This window comes from Antechinus flavipes, chromosome 2 (assembly GCF_016432865.1).
Source record: "Antechinus flavipes isolate AdamAnt ecotype Samford, QLD, Australia chromosome 2, AdamAnt_v2, whole genome shotgun sequence".
Classification (NCBI taxonomy): domain Eukaryota; kingdom Metazoa; phylum Chordata; class Mammalia; order Dasyuromorphia; family Dasyuridae; genus Antechinus; species Antechinus flavipes.
The window spans coordinates 495,451,062-495,467,195 of record NC_067399.1 but is presented as its reverse complement, the minus strand read 5'-3'; the positions used below and the strand labels follow the sequence as shown (position 1 = coordinate 495,467,195).

Below are 16,134 nucleotides of genomic sequence, written 5' to 3'. Positions count from 1 at the left end.
TTGGTGCCAGACCTGGCTCAGAAGAGTGTTTCGTTCCATAAGCTGGGAATATTAAACTGATAACATTCTCTGGGCTATATTTAGCAGATGCTCAGTGGTACAGTCTGTTCTCACTGTGCAGTTAGCAGGGAGCGTAGCCGGAACGGGGCCCTGAGAGGAAGGTGTGAGGAGAAAGAGAGAGGGGGGGAGAGGAATAAGATAAAAGAACCCTTCTTGTAAGAGGAGAAATTAACTTGTGTGTTTTAAAGGCCAAATCTCCCAACGTGGCCCCCATCATCTGGAACAGGAATGGCATTTGTGTGACTAATGAGGCATCTCACGCTGCGCCCCTTCGTGGCCCCTGCAGCAGCAGCTGGAGGGGAAACAGCTGGATGCTTGGCCCTGCAAGTGTGAAGGATGGGTTAGCATGGGGCCAGAGGGAGGGGGGTGGAGTAGCCATGTCACAATTATTAGAGAGCTCTAAATCCCTCTCAATTCACCACCTTCCCAGCCCACCTCTCAAAACAAATCTTGCCATCTCCTCCAAGGGGTAGAAGGAGCCTAGCCAGAAATGCTCAGCTCTGTCCTTAAAAAATCCACATGTTTTTCAGAGAACCAGAGATGTCAAATATCAGTTGTCAAAGGCTCCTAGAATTATAGAAAGGACCTTAGAACAAAGAATGACAGGACTAGACGGAACCTTAGAATATAAGGCATAGAATTTCAGAGCTGGAAAAGGTCTTACAACTTAGAACACAGGATGTTAGAACTGGAAGAGACCCTAGAATATCGGAAGTGGAAAGGGACTTAGAACATAATATGTCAGATGCAAAAGGAGCCTTGGAACATAAAATACTGAATGCTAGAGTTGGGACAGGCATTAGAGCATAGAACATTGACTGATGGAGCTGGAAGAAATCTTAGAGACCATTGAGTCTAGAGGAGGAAATTTTCTCTACCAAGTGGAAGTGACCCAAGGTTCCACACAGAGTTAGTGGCTATCCACCGTAGAGTATCAGTGGTCTGGCTGTGATCAACCACATCTGCACTGCCCCTCCTCCTACAAAAAATTGGCTCTAAGAATGAAAACAGAATGAAAATAGAGGGGATGACAGTGGATAGGGTGTTGGGCTTGGAATCAGGAAAACCTGGATTCAAATCGTGACTTGGATATTTACTAGTTCCCATGGTCCCGAAAAAATGGTCTCTTTGAACACAATATCCTCATCTGAAAAATGAAGGATTGGTCTGAATGACCCTAAGGACCCTTTTAACTCTAAATCTAAGCCTTTTTCCCCAAATTGGCTTTGTCATTTCTGTAAATAGGTCGAATTTAAGGTTGGGATCAGAGTTGCTTGACATTTAGTCTTTTCCTGGGATTCAGTTTTTCACATGGAACCCTAGGACCCACCTGCCTAAAGTACTTTGGGCATAAGGGGAAATTGGATTAGAGAATCCTTCCATGACTTGACTATCTGGGACAGCTATTCACATTTTTCATAGTTTGGGGATGAACTGTTTCCAGAAAAAGTTGGAGCAGGCTAGAAAACAGGAGGATGGCTGCCTACTCCCTACAGTTCTTAATCATTAGAAAGAGCCCCAGATTTATAGTTGGAAGGTTCCTAGCTTTGTTTGAATCCCAGTTCTTCTACTTAGTACATGTGTGAAAGCCTCATTCTCTCTCTGGGCCTTAGTTTTTCCATGTGTAAAATGGGAGTATTAGATGAACTCTTCAGTTTCTTTCCAGCTTTACTCCCACAGTGCTAATTTCCATAACCTGGTTACAGAAATGGAGAAGACTCTAGTAACCCAGTCTTTAGAAGCTACTGAGGTGTGTGTGTGTGTGTGTGTGTGTGTGTGTGTGTGTGTGTGTGTGTGTGTTGGGGGGAAGGTAGGTGGGTGGGTGTGGTGGGTAATGAGTGTGAAAGGTGAATGTGTAAGTGGATGGGAGAAGTGGTGCAGAGAGAAGGTCAAGTGGGAAGGAGGGAAGATCCTGGTGTTTATATATTCCCCTTCTCAACATCCATATGGTGTCCAGAGATGTCCAGGGGCTCCTCAAAAATAGATAGGAGAGACAGAGATGATAGAGCATTTGTTAAATATTTTTATGAGCACTATAGTTAAGCAGTTTATAAGCACTATCACTATGTGGCAGGCACTATGCTTAGATACAACAAAAACAAGATAGTCTTTGCTCTCAATGAGCTTCCAATCTAATGGAGGAAAACAAAACATAAAAGGGAAAAGATCTCTCATTACTTGAAAAGTACAATTCTCTGGGCTTCCCTTCCTCTCTCTTTTTCTCTTAAGATATCTCCATCCTTCCATCCTTCCTTTTATTTCTCTCTCCCTTTTCTCTTGGTCAGAAAAATTACTGGATTTGGAGCCTGAGGATCTGGACTCAGTTTGCAGTTCTGTTCACTTATTACTTGTGTGATGTTGGTTAAGTCATTTTACTTCTCTAGATCTCAGTTTCTTCCTTTGTAAAATGAAAGTGTTGCACTGGATAATTCTGAGGTTCCTTCTGATTTTAAGATCTTTGATTCTCGTCTTTCAGCTATCTCTTGGTACATCTTTCATCACTTCCCCCCACTTTCTGCCTCTATTTACTTTCTATTGCTCCTGAGTCCCCTACCTTGTTCTTGTTTGTTTGTTTTGCCTTTTCCTTCTCCCTTCTGAGTAAGAGTTCACATTTCTGGAAGGTGGAGAGATTATAATCCAAGAATTAAAACAAATTAATCCAAAAACAGACTGTTACTTTGATTAAAAGAAAAGCTTTGTGGGCCTCTCTGTATCTGTTTCTTTTCCCTAAAATGATGGTTAGACCAGATACCTCTAAGATTCCTTATAGCTCTAAAACTAAGATTCAATCAAAGAAGAAAATATGAGAAACACAAGACTGATGGAGACAGGGTTCTGGATAGAGATAAAAATGAAGGAGGGATGAAAGAAAAGAGAAAAGAGAGGTGTGGAGAGAATCAGCTATGGTGTGGTACTTAAAGGTCTTGAAATCAGGAAATCTGAGTTCAGATTCTGGGTTTCTTACTTACTTATCTGTGTGATCTTAGTAATCATTTAACTTCTTTCAGCCTCAGGCTCCATATCTGTAAAATGGGGGCAATACAATTTATATTCTGACAGAATTGTTTCAAGGAAAGTGCTTTCTAAGCTGTAGAGTACCACAGAAATGAGAATTATAAATTAGGAGGGAGAGACAAATGGATTCGAGTGACCTTCCTAAAGTCACATAAGCAAATCCTCAGCTTGAGAGCCTTTGATTGTAAATCTGGTGCATTGTCCACTAAATCAGGCTGTAGATCTAAGTTGTTAGAAAAGATTCAGTTTGGATTCTCCATTCCCTTCCTTTCCTGCACTTCTGCCCTTTATTTGGGCCCTAGAGCTTGGCAAGGGTTTAAGAAGGGCCATGCTGGGTAAATGAGGATTCAATTGTCTAATTAAGACCCAGAAGAGTGTGTGCTAGGACTGGCTCATGGACCCATTAGCTGGGTGACTGACTTCCCTGTAGAGGCCTAACCACTCCATTGCAGCTAGAGGGAAGGCGGGGAGGCAGAGGGGCTGGGGGACCTCTTAAATGGTTCTCTAATTCAAGGCTCCAGTGGGTTGGTTCCCTCCTCATCTCTATTTTATTGATATTTTTTATTTTTACATCAGTCTCATTTCAGAATAAATCCCTTCTCTTCCCTTCCCTAGAGAGCCAGCCCTTGTAATCAAAAAATAAAAAAGCGGGGAAAAAAACAGTTCAGTGAAACTAACCAGTGCATCAACTGAGTGTAATAATATATAGATAGAATGTCCCAAACCTGTAATTCCTCACCTCTATAAGGAAGGGAGGGAAGTACATTTTATTATCTCTTCTCCAAGGCCAGACCTAGCCATTCTAATGAGACAATTAGATAGATATAGATATAGATATAGATATAGATCATTCAGTTCCCAACATTCTTCTTGTTTCCATTTATATTATTGTGATCATTTTATATATTGTTTTAGATCATTCAGTTCCCAACATTCTTCTTGTTTCCATTTATATTATTGTGATTATTTTACATATTGTTTTCCTAGTGCTTCTTATTTCCTTCTGCCTCAGTTCATATAAGTCTTCCCATGCTTATATGAATTTTCCTTATTTATTATTTCTTATAGGGCATAATATTTCATTGTCTTTATATACTAGTTCACCAATGCATAGACTCCAGTGGTATAGATAGATGTGGATACAGATGTAGATATATATATGTATAAATTTATCCATACATATATAGTAGTATATATGTATATATACTCACAAACCCACACATAATTATTCAGTCATTTCAGTCAAGTATGACTCTGTGGTCCCATATTTTCTTAGCGAAGACACTTGAATGGCTTGTCATTTCTTTCTTCAGCTTTCACATAAGGAAACTGAGGCAACCAGGATTAAGTGATGATCAGCGTTACAAAGCTAATGGGTGTCTTAGGCCAGATTTGAACTCAGGAAGACAAGTCTTCCTCAATCCAGGCTCTGCTCTCTGTCACTGTGCCACCTCGCTGCATATGTGTGTATGTATATGTATACACACATATACACTTGCGTGTTTGTATGGACATATATGTAGATATTAATATGAAAAATATATTATCACCACAGTTCTCCCTCTCCTATGTCAGTTGACTACCATCTCTCATCCTGAGTCAGTGGGATAGGATTTGTTCCTAATAACTCAAGAAGACCCTCCTGTTTTCTTCTCTTTCCCTCCCTCTTTTTCTATTTCTCTCTCTTTCCCTTTTTCCTCATCTGTTCTGAGAGGAGGAGGGGACAGCAGTAGCCTTAACCACCAAACACAACCCCCTTGGATTAGCTGTGGTTGGGGTGCCCATTGCCCATTGCCCCATAGAAGTCTTCCTGGTCTGAGCAGCCACCCCCTCCCCCTTAGCCAGCCAAAGAGCTTGGTATTAAAGTGTGGGGAAAGATCACTGGACTGGGATCAGGACATACGGGGCTGGTCTTAGTTGTGCTTCTAACTCAGACAAGTGATTTCTCTCTGCCTCAGCTTTGTCATCCATTATATTGGGGGCTGCTCTCCAAGAGTCCTTCCACTCTAACAGTCTAAGTGATTTCTTTCCCTCCTCAGGTCTAGAGAGCACTCGGCTTTGCACCAGCCAATAGGTCAGTCACAGGAAGAGGGACTGGACCTGTGATTTCATTGTCATAGGGAACTCCAGATGAGAAAATTTCCTTCACCATTGCAGATTAGCCTAGAAAACTAGTCTTTTCTTTTCTGCAACGTATCATCTTACAGAATTGCCCAGGATGGTGTAGCTCCTGAATTAGAAACTCAGAAAGCTAATCCAACTCCTCTGTTTATAATAGATGAAGACACTGAAGCCCAAGGTCAAACAGATAGGGAGTCTTAGTGATGATCTCAAATGTGGGCTTAGTCAGCGCGCCCCCTTTTTGAGAATCCATTAAAATACCACCTTGTTCAGCTCGTGCCAGACCCTGGCAAGGACGCAAAGGAGTGCAGGATGTTGCCACAGTCAGATTTAGAGCTGAAAAGCAAACAAAGAGGTGAATGTGGCATTTGGGTCAATGTTTTCCTGATCCCCACATCTAACATCCCGTGTACGATGACACACTGTCTCTCAGTAAGTTAGTCCTTGCCCTGAAAGGAGATCACAGACGAGGAGACAAATGAACATGTTATCGAGGATGAAGTAAAACAAATCGTGCTGAACAGTAACAGATTTTGATCCCCTCTGACTGTATATTTGCTCCCACCCATTTCATTCTTCCCAGAAGTGCCTGCTCCCAAACCCTGTTAGAAAAAACCCTGGGAGAAAGCTCTCAGGGTGGAAGAGAGAGCCCTGCCCACTCGGGCTTTCCTCTTTGACAAATTCTTCATGTCCAAGGACTCAACATCTTAGGGCCAAATGTGGATCCTTCTCTTCATACGCCTCCCAGCAGGCTGAGGCTGCAGCATCCTAAGTGGAGGAAAATCTGGGGCCATTTGGGGGAGATTTAGAGTCCGGGAGAGCCCAAGGGCCGGCTCGTGGAGCCAGGAGCCAGGGTTTTATTGGAGAAATAAAAAGGCAGCTGGTGCGTGACTCCGCCTGGCACTCACAGCTTCGAGGGTCAGAGCTGAGCCAGAAAGGAGAGGCAGCGGGAGGGGGAGCCCGGCCCCAGGCACTGCCCATCGCCAGCTGGTGCTCGGCAGGTTGGGGGAGCGCTGAGCTGATCGGCCTCTGGAGGCGCGAGGGGCCCCTGGGCCTGGCGTTAGCCCAGGTCTTTCTCAATTGTCCAGTTTGTCGACTGTCTCTGACACGGAGCTGGATCGAACGGGAGTTTCTGAATCCATCCAGAGATAGATGGGAATAATTGGAGGGGGAGGGGAAGGGGAAGCTAGGACTGTGGCAGAGCCGGAGCACGCATGGGTGCGTTGGGTTGTTTATCAGGGTGGGTGCTGTATGTCTAAGTTGTACGCACGGCGCGTGACATCCCTCCCGTCTCTAATGTTGTGTGAACGCGCGGCGACGCACGGGGCTGGGTGTGAATTATGTGTGAGTGTGTCAGTGAGTTGTGCAAGCTGATTGTGTGTGAAATTGAGTTGTGACGGCGGTTGTATATTACGTGGCATGAGTTGTGTGTGGAGGTTGTGTGTGTGTCTGGATAGAACTGGACGAACTTACATCTGTCTTCCATGACTGTGAATGAGTGAAAGGCTCTTAGCTCTCCGGTCTGTCCCTTCCAGCCCCGCTTCCAGAATCTGACAAAGGAGGCTCAGTCCCTCGTGCGGAGGAGGGGCAGAGAGGAAGAGGGGCTGGGGGCTGTCCCTCAGACCGAGAGCCACAAGGCTGGAGAGCGGCACGGTCCCCGCTGCCCAGCTGAGCCAGGATGCCTTTGCTTCTCCCCAGGTGTGATCCGCACAGCAGTGGCCGACTTGGACCGAGAGAAACAGGAGCGTTACGAGGTTGTGATCCAGGCCACAGACATGGCCGGTCAGCTGGGAGGCTTGTCGGGCTCCACCACTGTGACCATCGTCATTACTGACGTCAATGACAACCCGCCCCGCTTCCCACAGAGTAAGGACCCCCCGGTGCCCGCCCATTTGCAGGACTCATTGACCCTCAAAGCTCCTCCGCTCTCCGTTCAGTTCAGAAAGCATTCATTCAGTAACTACCTTTGTGACTAAGACACTGTTCTAGTGTCTGGGGATTCTGGGGATGCAGATAAAAAAGAAAAATGAAAATGTCTACCCTCAAAGAGCTTACCTTTGTCCCCCTCCCTTTCTTTCTCTCGGCCCGTCTCTCACGGTGCCATCTTCCTTCCTCGCAGTACTTGAAAAATTAGAGGCCCGTCTCCCACCCATCTGTCCCAGGGCCCTTTGTCCTGTTATAATTACCACTCCGCCCCACCCTGGCAGTGCTCAGGAAGGGGCCCAGATGGCCAGCTCTGACGAGGGGCATCGAGGCATAGAGGGGCTGGGAGGCAAGAGACCCGCTAAGCCAGGTCTTGCCATCTGCCTGACTTGGCAGAGATCGGTCCTGCCACCAGATATCTGCTGGAGGAAGAAGCCCCCGGTCCCGGGCTCCCTCCCCGCAGCTCCTGCTCTTTCCTCCTCGGACTCGCCACATAACCGCTCGTGCGACTAAATCCTTCCCCTTTATGAGCCTCAGTTTTATCATCTGTAAAAAGGAGGTAACACTGTTTCCCATACATAATTCACAGGGCCATTATGAGGAAAGTACTTTACAAACCTTCAAGTGCTATCACAATGTGAGTTATTATTGTTGCTGTTGTACAACAGGGACATCAAGGAGATACAAATTATAGCACTTAAGACTTTCAAGGCTCTTGCCCATGATTGCACAAGGCTCATAGCACCCAAAAGACAAGTGGACAAAAAGACAGTTATTTGGAAGTGACTTGCCCTAACCTACATTTTGAATTAAGGATAGAAAGTCAGGATTGGAACTCAGATCTCCTGACTCCAAGCTCAGGGGGTTTGCCTCTTCCCTCTTTTGCCCACGATTGTTCCTTTGTCTTGAGCTCCAGACCCTTTGGCTGGGCCTAGAGATCTGGGCACCTAGAGGCAGGTTTTCTTCCAAGCTGTCTGCAGGATCTCCCTGCTCCTGAGCGGTCCCCAGTCTCAGGAGGGCCCCCAGGCTTGTTTCCTGATCTCTGCACCCCTCCCAGCTCCCAGCCCCACTCCCTCTCAAGACCATTTTGCAGGTGAGGAAACTGAAGCCCAGAGAAGTGGGTGATTTGTCCAAGCTCCCGCAGCCCTTCGGTCCTCTCCCCTGGCCCCCCCACCCCCAGGGCCTCCCTCTACCTGCCCAGCTGGGCCCCCTCCATCCTTAGCTCCAGCCCTCACTGCCGCTGCCTGGGAGCCCGAGAAGCAGCCAGGCGCTGGCAGAGATTAAATGCCGGTGGGGATGTGAGCTGATTCCTATCGGGCGAGTCATTATGAGAGGTCTGGAGCTCTCACATTAGGACTCCGCCACAGGGGACTGACCCCCGAGAGATAACAGAAGCCTATCCGCACGGAGCCAGCCGTAATCTCTGCCTCGCACTCCTGCCGCGGAGCGGGCTGCTGGGGAGGAGTCCAGCCTTTGGGGGGGAAGGGGTGCTCTGCAGCTGGGCTGCCCCGTGGCACAAGGGCCTGGGACCCATACCTGCCACCCCCCGGTGCCAAAAGCCTCCCCTCATCAGCAGGATCTTAGATTGTCAAAGCTGGAAGAGACCTTGGAACAGAGCCTCTTAGTCCCGGGAGGGTCCGTAGCAACTGTGGTCCAGCCTTGCTGCCTCACAGGTGGGACCCTGAGGCGCCCAGAGGCTGTGCCTTTGCCAGCTTCACAGACTAAATCAGGGGCAGAGCCGGAAACCAGGTCCACGTCTCCCACCCTCAGCCCATAGAAGAGCTGTGGGATGGGCAGCCGTCTCTCCGTCCGTCTGTGGTGCTGTCCGACCCATTCTCAGGCTTAAAGCAGGCCACGGTGCCATGACCGACTCATAAGCATGGCCTTGATCCTCACAATAATTTTTCTTTTAAGAAAAGTTTGTTAGGGCAGGGAGGAGGCCCAGTGGCTAGAAGCCAGGAGGACCTGAGTTCAAATGTGTCTCAGACACTTAACTCTTCCTGGCTGTGTGACCCTGGGCAAGTCACTTAACCCCGAGTGCCTCAGGGGGAAAAGTTTGTGGCCACTTTCTGTGGCCACATCATACCCTTTGAATGTAGGTGGGGTAAATCTCCTTATTAGAATACCGATAAGGAAACTGAGGCTGGGGCTGGAACTGATGTCCGTTATCCTTACCACAAGTGATGGTTGAGTCACAAGACTATATACCTGTGGATCCGCCCCAGGGCAGCTTCCAGTCAGTGGGGAGTGGCAAGAGCACCGAATCTGGAGTCAGAGGGGCTGGATGCAAATCTCTGCACTGCTGCTAATTAGCTGTGTGCTCTTGCAGGGGTCACTCTCTTTCTGGGCCTCCCCGATGAAATAAAGGGGTTGCGCTGAATGATTTCACAGGACCCATCCAGGTCCCTATCCCATGGCCCCTAGTCAGGCAGCTCTAAGCTCCAATTCAGCCCTTCACTGTCAGGGAATTTTTTAGTCCAGGATTTGGTTCCCCAACTCAACAACGTTTAGGTGCTGACTTTCAGCTGGGTTTGATATGAAGATAAGGCACAGTCCTTTCCCTGAAGGAATGTATACTGTAGCACTGTCCTTCTCCTCCTTGCTGCCCCCTCATTCCCCCCCACATCCCACCTCCCATGGAAATCCCCTTCCTTTTTTTTTTTTTAAGGCAATTGGGGTTAAATGGCTTGCCACAGCTAATAGGTGTTGGGTGTCTGAGATCGAATTTGAAGTTAGGGCCAGTGCTCTATCCACTGCACCATCTAGCTGCCCCTGGAAGTCTCCTCCATTCCCTACCCATCACCATACCCCTCCCCATCCCTTCTCCCAAAGAAACGGAAGGTCTGTGGGTTCTCTGACAAGGGCGGATGGTGGCAGAGCAGGGCCTTAAAGGGCCAAGAGTTCCTTGGCTCACAGGCTCTGTGGGACCCCTTTCAGAGATGTACCAGTTCAGCATCGTGGAGACAGCACCCATTGGCACTGCCATTGGGCGAGTGAAGGCTGAGGACTCAGATGTGGGAGAAAACACTGACATGACATACCAGCTCAAGGACGAGGGCGGCGGGGACATGTTCAAGGTCACCACAGACAGCAACACCCAGGAGGCCATCATCACTGTGCAGAAGGTGGGGACCCCGGGGGGGGATGGGGAGGAACAAGCAGCGACCTGGGCTGGGGTTGAGGATGAGCCTTGGCCACTGAGCCAGAAGCCCTCGGTTAGAGTAACCTAGTGGCTATGAGGCTTTGGAGGAGTCACTGTTTACCATGCTGAGCCCGTGTTTCCTCTGTAGAACGACAAAATAAAAAGACTGGGTTAGATGATCCTTGAGATCCCTTCAAGCTCTGACACTGTGTTTTATATCCCAGAATTCTAAGTTCCAAGGCCCCTATCCTTTCCAGCACTCTGTGTTCCGGGTCCTAACATTCTATGTTCCACAGTACTTTCCAAATATGGAAAAAGTCAAAGTCAAAAATTATGTGAGGTGATTCTAAAATGGTAGAGTAAAGGGATATATCTTTGCCTCCTCTGGAAGGGAACCAACAACCCTTTTCTCCCTTCATGATAAGCAGAGCATCCATTCTTCCTGGCCACCCCACCCCCCAGATGGCCATGCAAAGAGTGTCTCCTCTCATCACACTTGCTCCTGAGGCCCCCTCAGCCGCTCTGTCATGTCAGCGTGGTAGCGAAGTGAGCCCCCACCTGATTGATGACCCCGGCTCCAAGCCCATCACTCAGTGGCTTCCCTGCATCCTGATTTCCCAGGAGCAGAGGCTAGCAGGAGTGGGAGGGGAACGGGCATCCCCCAGAGCGAGAAAGGGGAGGGAGGAGGGAGAAGTGTGGCCTTGACTTCAGTAATGACTTTTTCCTCTAAAATCAGCAGAGCCAACACTACCTATATGTAGAAAAACTAGGCAGCCCCCTATGGCATGCTATTGGAGGGCCTCGGAGAAAGCCTCTCTGCCCCAATCTCTCTCCCAGCACTTTTTACAGAAACTAAAATTCCACCACCTGTGCTCCTTTGGGTGAAGCGGGGGTCTCCGGAAGGGCCCAGCTAGTGTTTACTGAGAGGGGTGAGAGGTTATTAATTATTAGTATCCCCTGATGAGTTGCTCAGAATGGCTGGCCCCCAAGGAATCAGAGAGCTGCATGGGTGATTTTGAATGCACATCTAGAACTCTCGGACCACAGATTGTTGGAGCGGGAAGAGGCCTTAGAGAGCTTCTCGTTTAAACCTTTCCTTCTATTGAGGAGGAACCTGAGACCCAGCTCAGGGGTGACTTTCTCAGGGCTACACAACAAGGCAGTGGCAGGACCAGGGTAAAAGCCAGAGGTTAGTGCTCTGGGTCTGAGTGGTGGCCGGAGCAGGAGCTCGGGATGTTCACCTGGTTGGCCCAGGAAGGGGAGAAGAAGAGGCCCATTCCTGGGGGAGATATATCCCCACTGTGGCTATCCCATCCCGATAAGCCGCCCCAGCAAGGGCCTGGCCCAGCAAGGGCCTGCCATTCTACTGCCAGGGTTGGGTCTTTGAGTTGTCCCTCTCTCCAAAAGGCCCCAGAGGGGCACAGAGGGCCTAGGTCTTTGTCACCCCCACTGACTCATCACCCCGGCTCCACGGGACCCCCGCCTCTCCCCCAGGCCCGAGCTCCAAAGTTCCCACTAAGGACCCAATGCCCTCTCACCAGGTCCCTCTCTGTGTCCTAGTGCCTGGACTTTGAGGCTCAGGCCACACACACGGTGGTGCTCGAGGCCTTGAACAAGTTTGTGGACCCACGATTTGTAGACCTGGGAACCTTCAGGGATCAAGCGATCGTCCGGGTGACGGTGATGGATGTGGACGAGCCCCCCGAATTCCGGCCGCCCTCTGGGCTCATGGAAGTGCAGGAAGATGCCCAAATCGGCTCCATCGTGGGGGTGGTAACAGCGCTGGACCCTGATGCCGCCAACAGGCCTGTCCGGTGAGGCTCCCTTACCTACCCGGCGCCTCCACTCCCCCCAGCCCAAGAAGCACAAAGGAGGGAGATCACATCTTGTTGGGGAAAGTCAGGAAGGGCACCTGGAGGAGCATCTGATCTACTAAACAACTAGTTGGAGATCTATCAATGAATGAAGGGCTGGGACTGGAGTCAGGATGATCTGAGTTTAAATTTGGCCTTAAACACTTACTGGCTGTGGGATCCTGGGCAAGTCATTTGTCTGCCTCAGTTTCTTCAACCATAAAATGGGAATGAGAATAGCACCTATTTCCCAGAATTGTTGGGAGGATCAAATAAGAGAATATTTGTAAAGTGCTTAGCACAGTGCCAGGCACAGAGTAGATACTTAATAAATGTCTGTTCCTTCCCCCTTCCCTTTCTTCTAGAGAATGGAGTAAGGAAGGATAAGAGCTAGCGAGAAGAGCATGCTGGGTGAGGAGTCGGGAGATGAGTTTGAATCTTTTCTCTGTATGATGATGTGTCATTTCCTCCTGGGGACTGGGGGACTCACTCTGTGACCTCCGGCTACCTATTGCTCTTTTCTGGACCTCAGTTTTCTCTTGTAAAATAAGTGAATTGACCCAAATAATTTTAAAAGTCCCTTTCAGCTCTAAATCCTATACTCCTTTCAGGCTGGGAGGCACGGTGTAAGCAAAAGCATGGAGGAAGGAATATAAGAAGATCCATTTCTTTGGAGCAGAAGATTCCTGTTCAAAGAGGATAAGGAAAAAAATCTGTATAATGAAGGGCTTTAAATGCCAGATTTGGGAGCTACTTACTCTTTGGACAATGAATCAAGAAAAGGTTACACACAGGAAATAATGGGTTAGATGGACAGCTAGAACTCTTCGGGGGCTAGGGCAGCCTTGCAAAAACATCTGCAATCTACCAGTCTGCAGTCTTCCTTACCAGCCTTTCTTGATCTATCCTACTTTGCAGGCATAGGCTTTGTTAGCTGTGAACATCCAGAGCCAGTGACCAAATCCCTCACTGACTGGAGGGTTGGGGAAACTTTGTTCTGACCCAGTTTTTCCCCCAACTTAATTTCATCCATATGTTCTAATTCCAGTTTCATCCAGGGGCTGAATGGACCAGCAATAATAAAATACCTTGTATATGACCACATAATCCTATTTGCAGAAACCTGAACATTCTGTTTATACCAAAACTTCCTGAAGCATCAGAGCTTTCGAATCAAGATTGTTGACATACGGAACATAGGATGTCAGAGCTGGAAAAAATCTTAGAACACTGAATGTCACAGCTGAAAGGCAGGCAGCTTGATATACACTTAAAAGAGCAAGATTTGGAGCCAGAATCAAATCCCAGCTCACTTCCTTAAAAACTATAATAACAATTTCATACCATGCAATTTTGAACAAATCCCATCATAGAATCATAGGTTCTTGGCCTTTCTGGACTTCAGTGAACTCACCTATAAAAGAAAGAGATGTCCTGGAGAGTTTCCATGGCCCTTCATAGCTTGAAATCCTGTGATCTTATGACCTTAGAACATAGAATAAGAGATACCAGCACTGAAAGGGACCTTAGGACATAAAATAATAATAATAGCTAGCATTTATGTATCACTTCAAGGTTTTCAAAACACTTTATAAATATCACATTTTATCCTCACAACAACTCTAGGATAGAGGTGCTATTATTTTATAGCTGAAGAAATTGCGGCAGATAGGTTAAAGGGTTTGCTCAGGGTAACAGCTGGTAAGTTATTTAGGGAGCTCTGAACTCCAGTCTTCCTAACTAGATCTAGTGTTCTATCCACTGAGAGACTCAGCTGCCTTGTACAGTATTATATAGTTAGAAAGAAACTCAGAGATCATTTTGGTCTAAATACATTTTACAGAAACTGAGACCAACTTTGGACTTTTAAAAATTAAACTTACTCATCCTTCCAAAAATGTAAAATAAATCTTTTCTGCATAAAAAAAAAAAAAAGAAACTGAGGTTTCAAGTAGGAAATCAACCTGAGATCAAATAGTGACTTAGCCAGGGCCCAGGAAACTAAAATAATGTGTGGGGTCCTCTTGCTTGAGGGCCAGCAAAGGCATCATTACACACACATGGTCACCCACCTGGAAATAGAGTGAGACATCCATGGATGATGAACTATAGATTTAGGCGGGGCTCCAGGGATACCAGGATGGAACAAGTAAGCAGAGAGAAGGAAATAGTCAACTTCTAAGCACAAAGGGGTGTCCATTCTTAATGATAGAGAAGGGTAGGGGTGTGTGTGTGTGTGTGTGTGTGTGTGTGAAAGAGAGAGAGGGAGGGAGGGAGAGGAAAAGGAGTAAGAGAGAGAGAGAGAGAGAGAGAAATACCAGGAAAGGGGGGGGTGGAGACCAGCTCCTTTATCCAAAGTCCCTCCCCTCTTGTTTTTCTTCTTTTCTCTGGAGAACCCCCTTCCCACGGCTATGATTACCCTGGGCTTACAAAAGCAGCTGGGAGGGACTCTGCAAACTGGACTGAGTCACTCCAAAAATGAGAGGGGGAATTGAAAAGCTGATTTGCCAAACAACTGTTCTCTGCAGTGGGTTTCTTTGCTGCAACCCAGGCCCCCTCTGCTGGCTTGGAAGCCTAAGAAAGGGAGCCAAATCTGTAGGACAGGAAGAAACATGCACTCGGACGCATGTGTACCCACCTGCCAGGCTGACCTCCGAATAGGATCCGGGACAGAGGAATGGGATTCCTCTGATAGGGGAGTTTTAAGGTCGGGGGAAGGAGTCGAGAAGCAGGCAAAGGGGACCTAAGGAATGATCCCTCTGTTACACACAAACACAACACACACACACACACACACACACACACACACGCACGCACACGCATTAAGTAAACATGGGAAAGAGAAAGCTAGGATGGTGTTTACTGAAGGCACCTGCAGGCAGACATCCCTGTGTACTAACACCAGTTACTCAGTCACCCGTCTGTCTCTGCTCTACCATTAACTTACTGTGTGATCCGAAAAATCCACTTCCTCTTTCTCTCTGCACGTCAGTTGCAAAATGAGGAATAGGAAGGCAATATGGTGACGGAGAGAGCCAAAAAATTGGAAAAACTTGGATTCAGATCTTGCCTGTGACACTTAATGACTGTGTGATCCTGGGTAAGTCACTTACTATCTCAGCGAGTGCTCCACACAACTTTCTGTAAGACCGTTAAGTTAGAAAGCATTTCTATGTGGAACATCACAGACTTGGTCCTTCCATAACGAGATTAGACTAGAGAAGTCCCAGCTCCTTCTAGTGTTGATGTCTAGACTTATGTGCAAGACTTGTGCTCTCACTCCCATAATATGTGTCCATTGAGTTGTCCTATTGCAGTGATGATTGGGAACTGAAACTCACTTGGCGTCTCGGGAAGACATGTGCCCGTGGCGACGCGGGATTGGGTGGGTATGCACAGATGGGCACACCTGCTTGTGCAGGGTTGGGAGGATCTATAAAGAACACCTTCTATATGCTTCCCTCTCCCTTTCCAGGAATAAGAGCCTATATATAGTCTAGGAAGTAAAGAACTCAGCTCAAGCTGGAAATAGATAGTCAGCAATCATGGCTACACACCTGCTTACCTGGCTGTACCTATTTACTCATATATTCCTTATCATAGCTCACATTCAGCACTTTTGCTGTTTATAAAACACTTTATGGGCATTAACTCATTTGATTCTCCCTGGACCCTTGAGGAGGAGGAGTCAGGGGAGGACAGGCACTGACTTCTGAGGCCCATTCCTAAATCACAGGATCTCAGAAGTGGAAGCCCAACCCCTTGTGTCACCTCCAGAAGGTAATCAATCTAACATTTACTTGAAAACCTTCCCTGATGAAGAGAACTCATTACTTCATGAGGTAGTCCATTCTACTTTGGGATGACCCCAAATTTTAGGAAATCCTTCAAGTCTCTGGATCTCAGTTTCCTTGTCTGAAAAAAGGGAGTTGCCCCCCTGAGTCCCATTTAAATAAAAGGAAACGTCCTAGTGAATTAAAGGAACTTGCCCTTAGCCCCAGGATTAGTCAGGGGATAGTA

General features: G+C 47.5%; 1 protein-coding gene across 2 annotated transcripts in view; it reads left to right on the top strand.

Annotated features, from left to right (window-relative positions):
• Nucleotides 1-16,134, top strand: part of CDH22 (cadherin 22) — a 94,865-nt gene that overhangs the window by 45,141 nt on the left and 33,590 nt on the right. For both annotated transcript variants that reach the window (XM_051979953.1, XM_051979952.1), the window contains 3 exons: nt 6,895-7,062; nt 10,057-10,244; nt 11,822-12,075. In XM_051979953.1, coding sequence (XP_051835913.1) covers nt 6,895-7,062; nt 10,057-10,244; nt 11,822-12,075 — 610 coding nt within the window. The remainder of the gene's footprint in view (nt 1-6,894; nt 7,063-10,056; nt 10,245-11,821; nt 12,076-16,134) is intronic.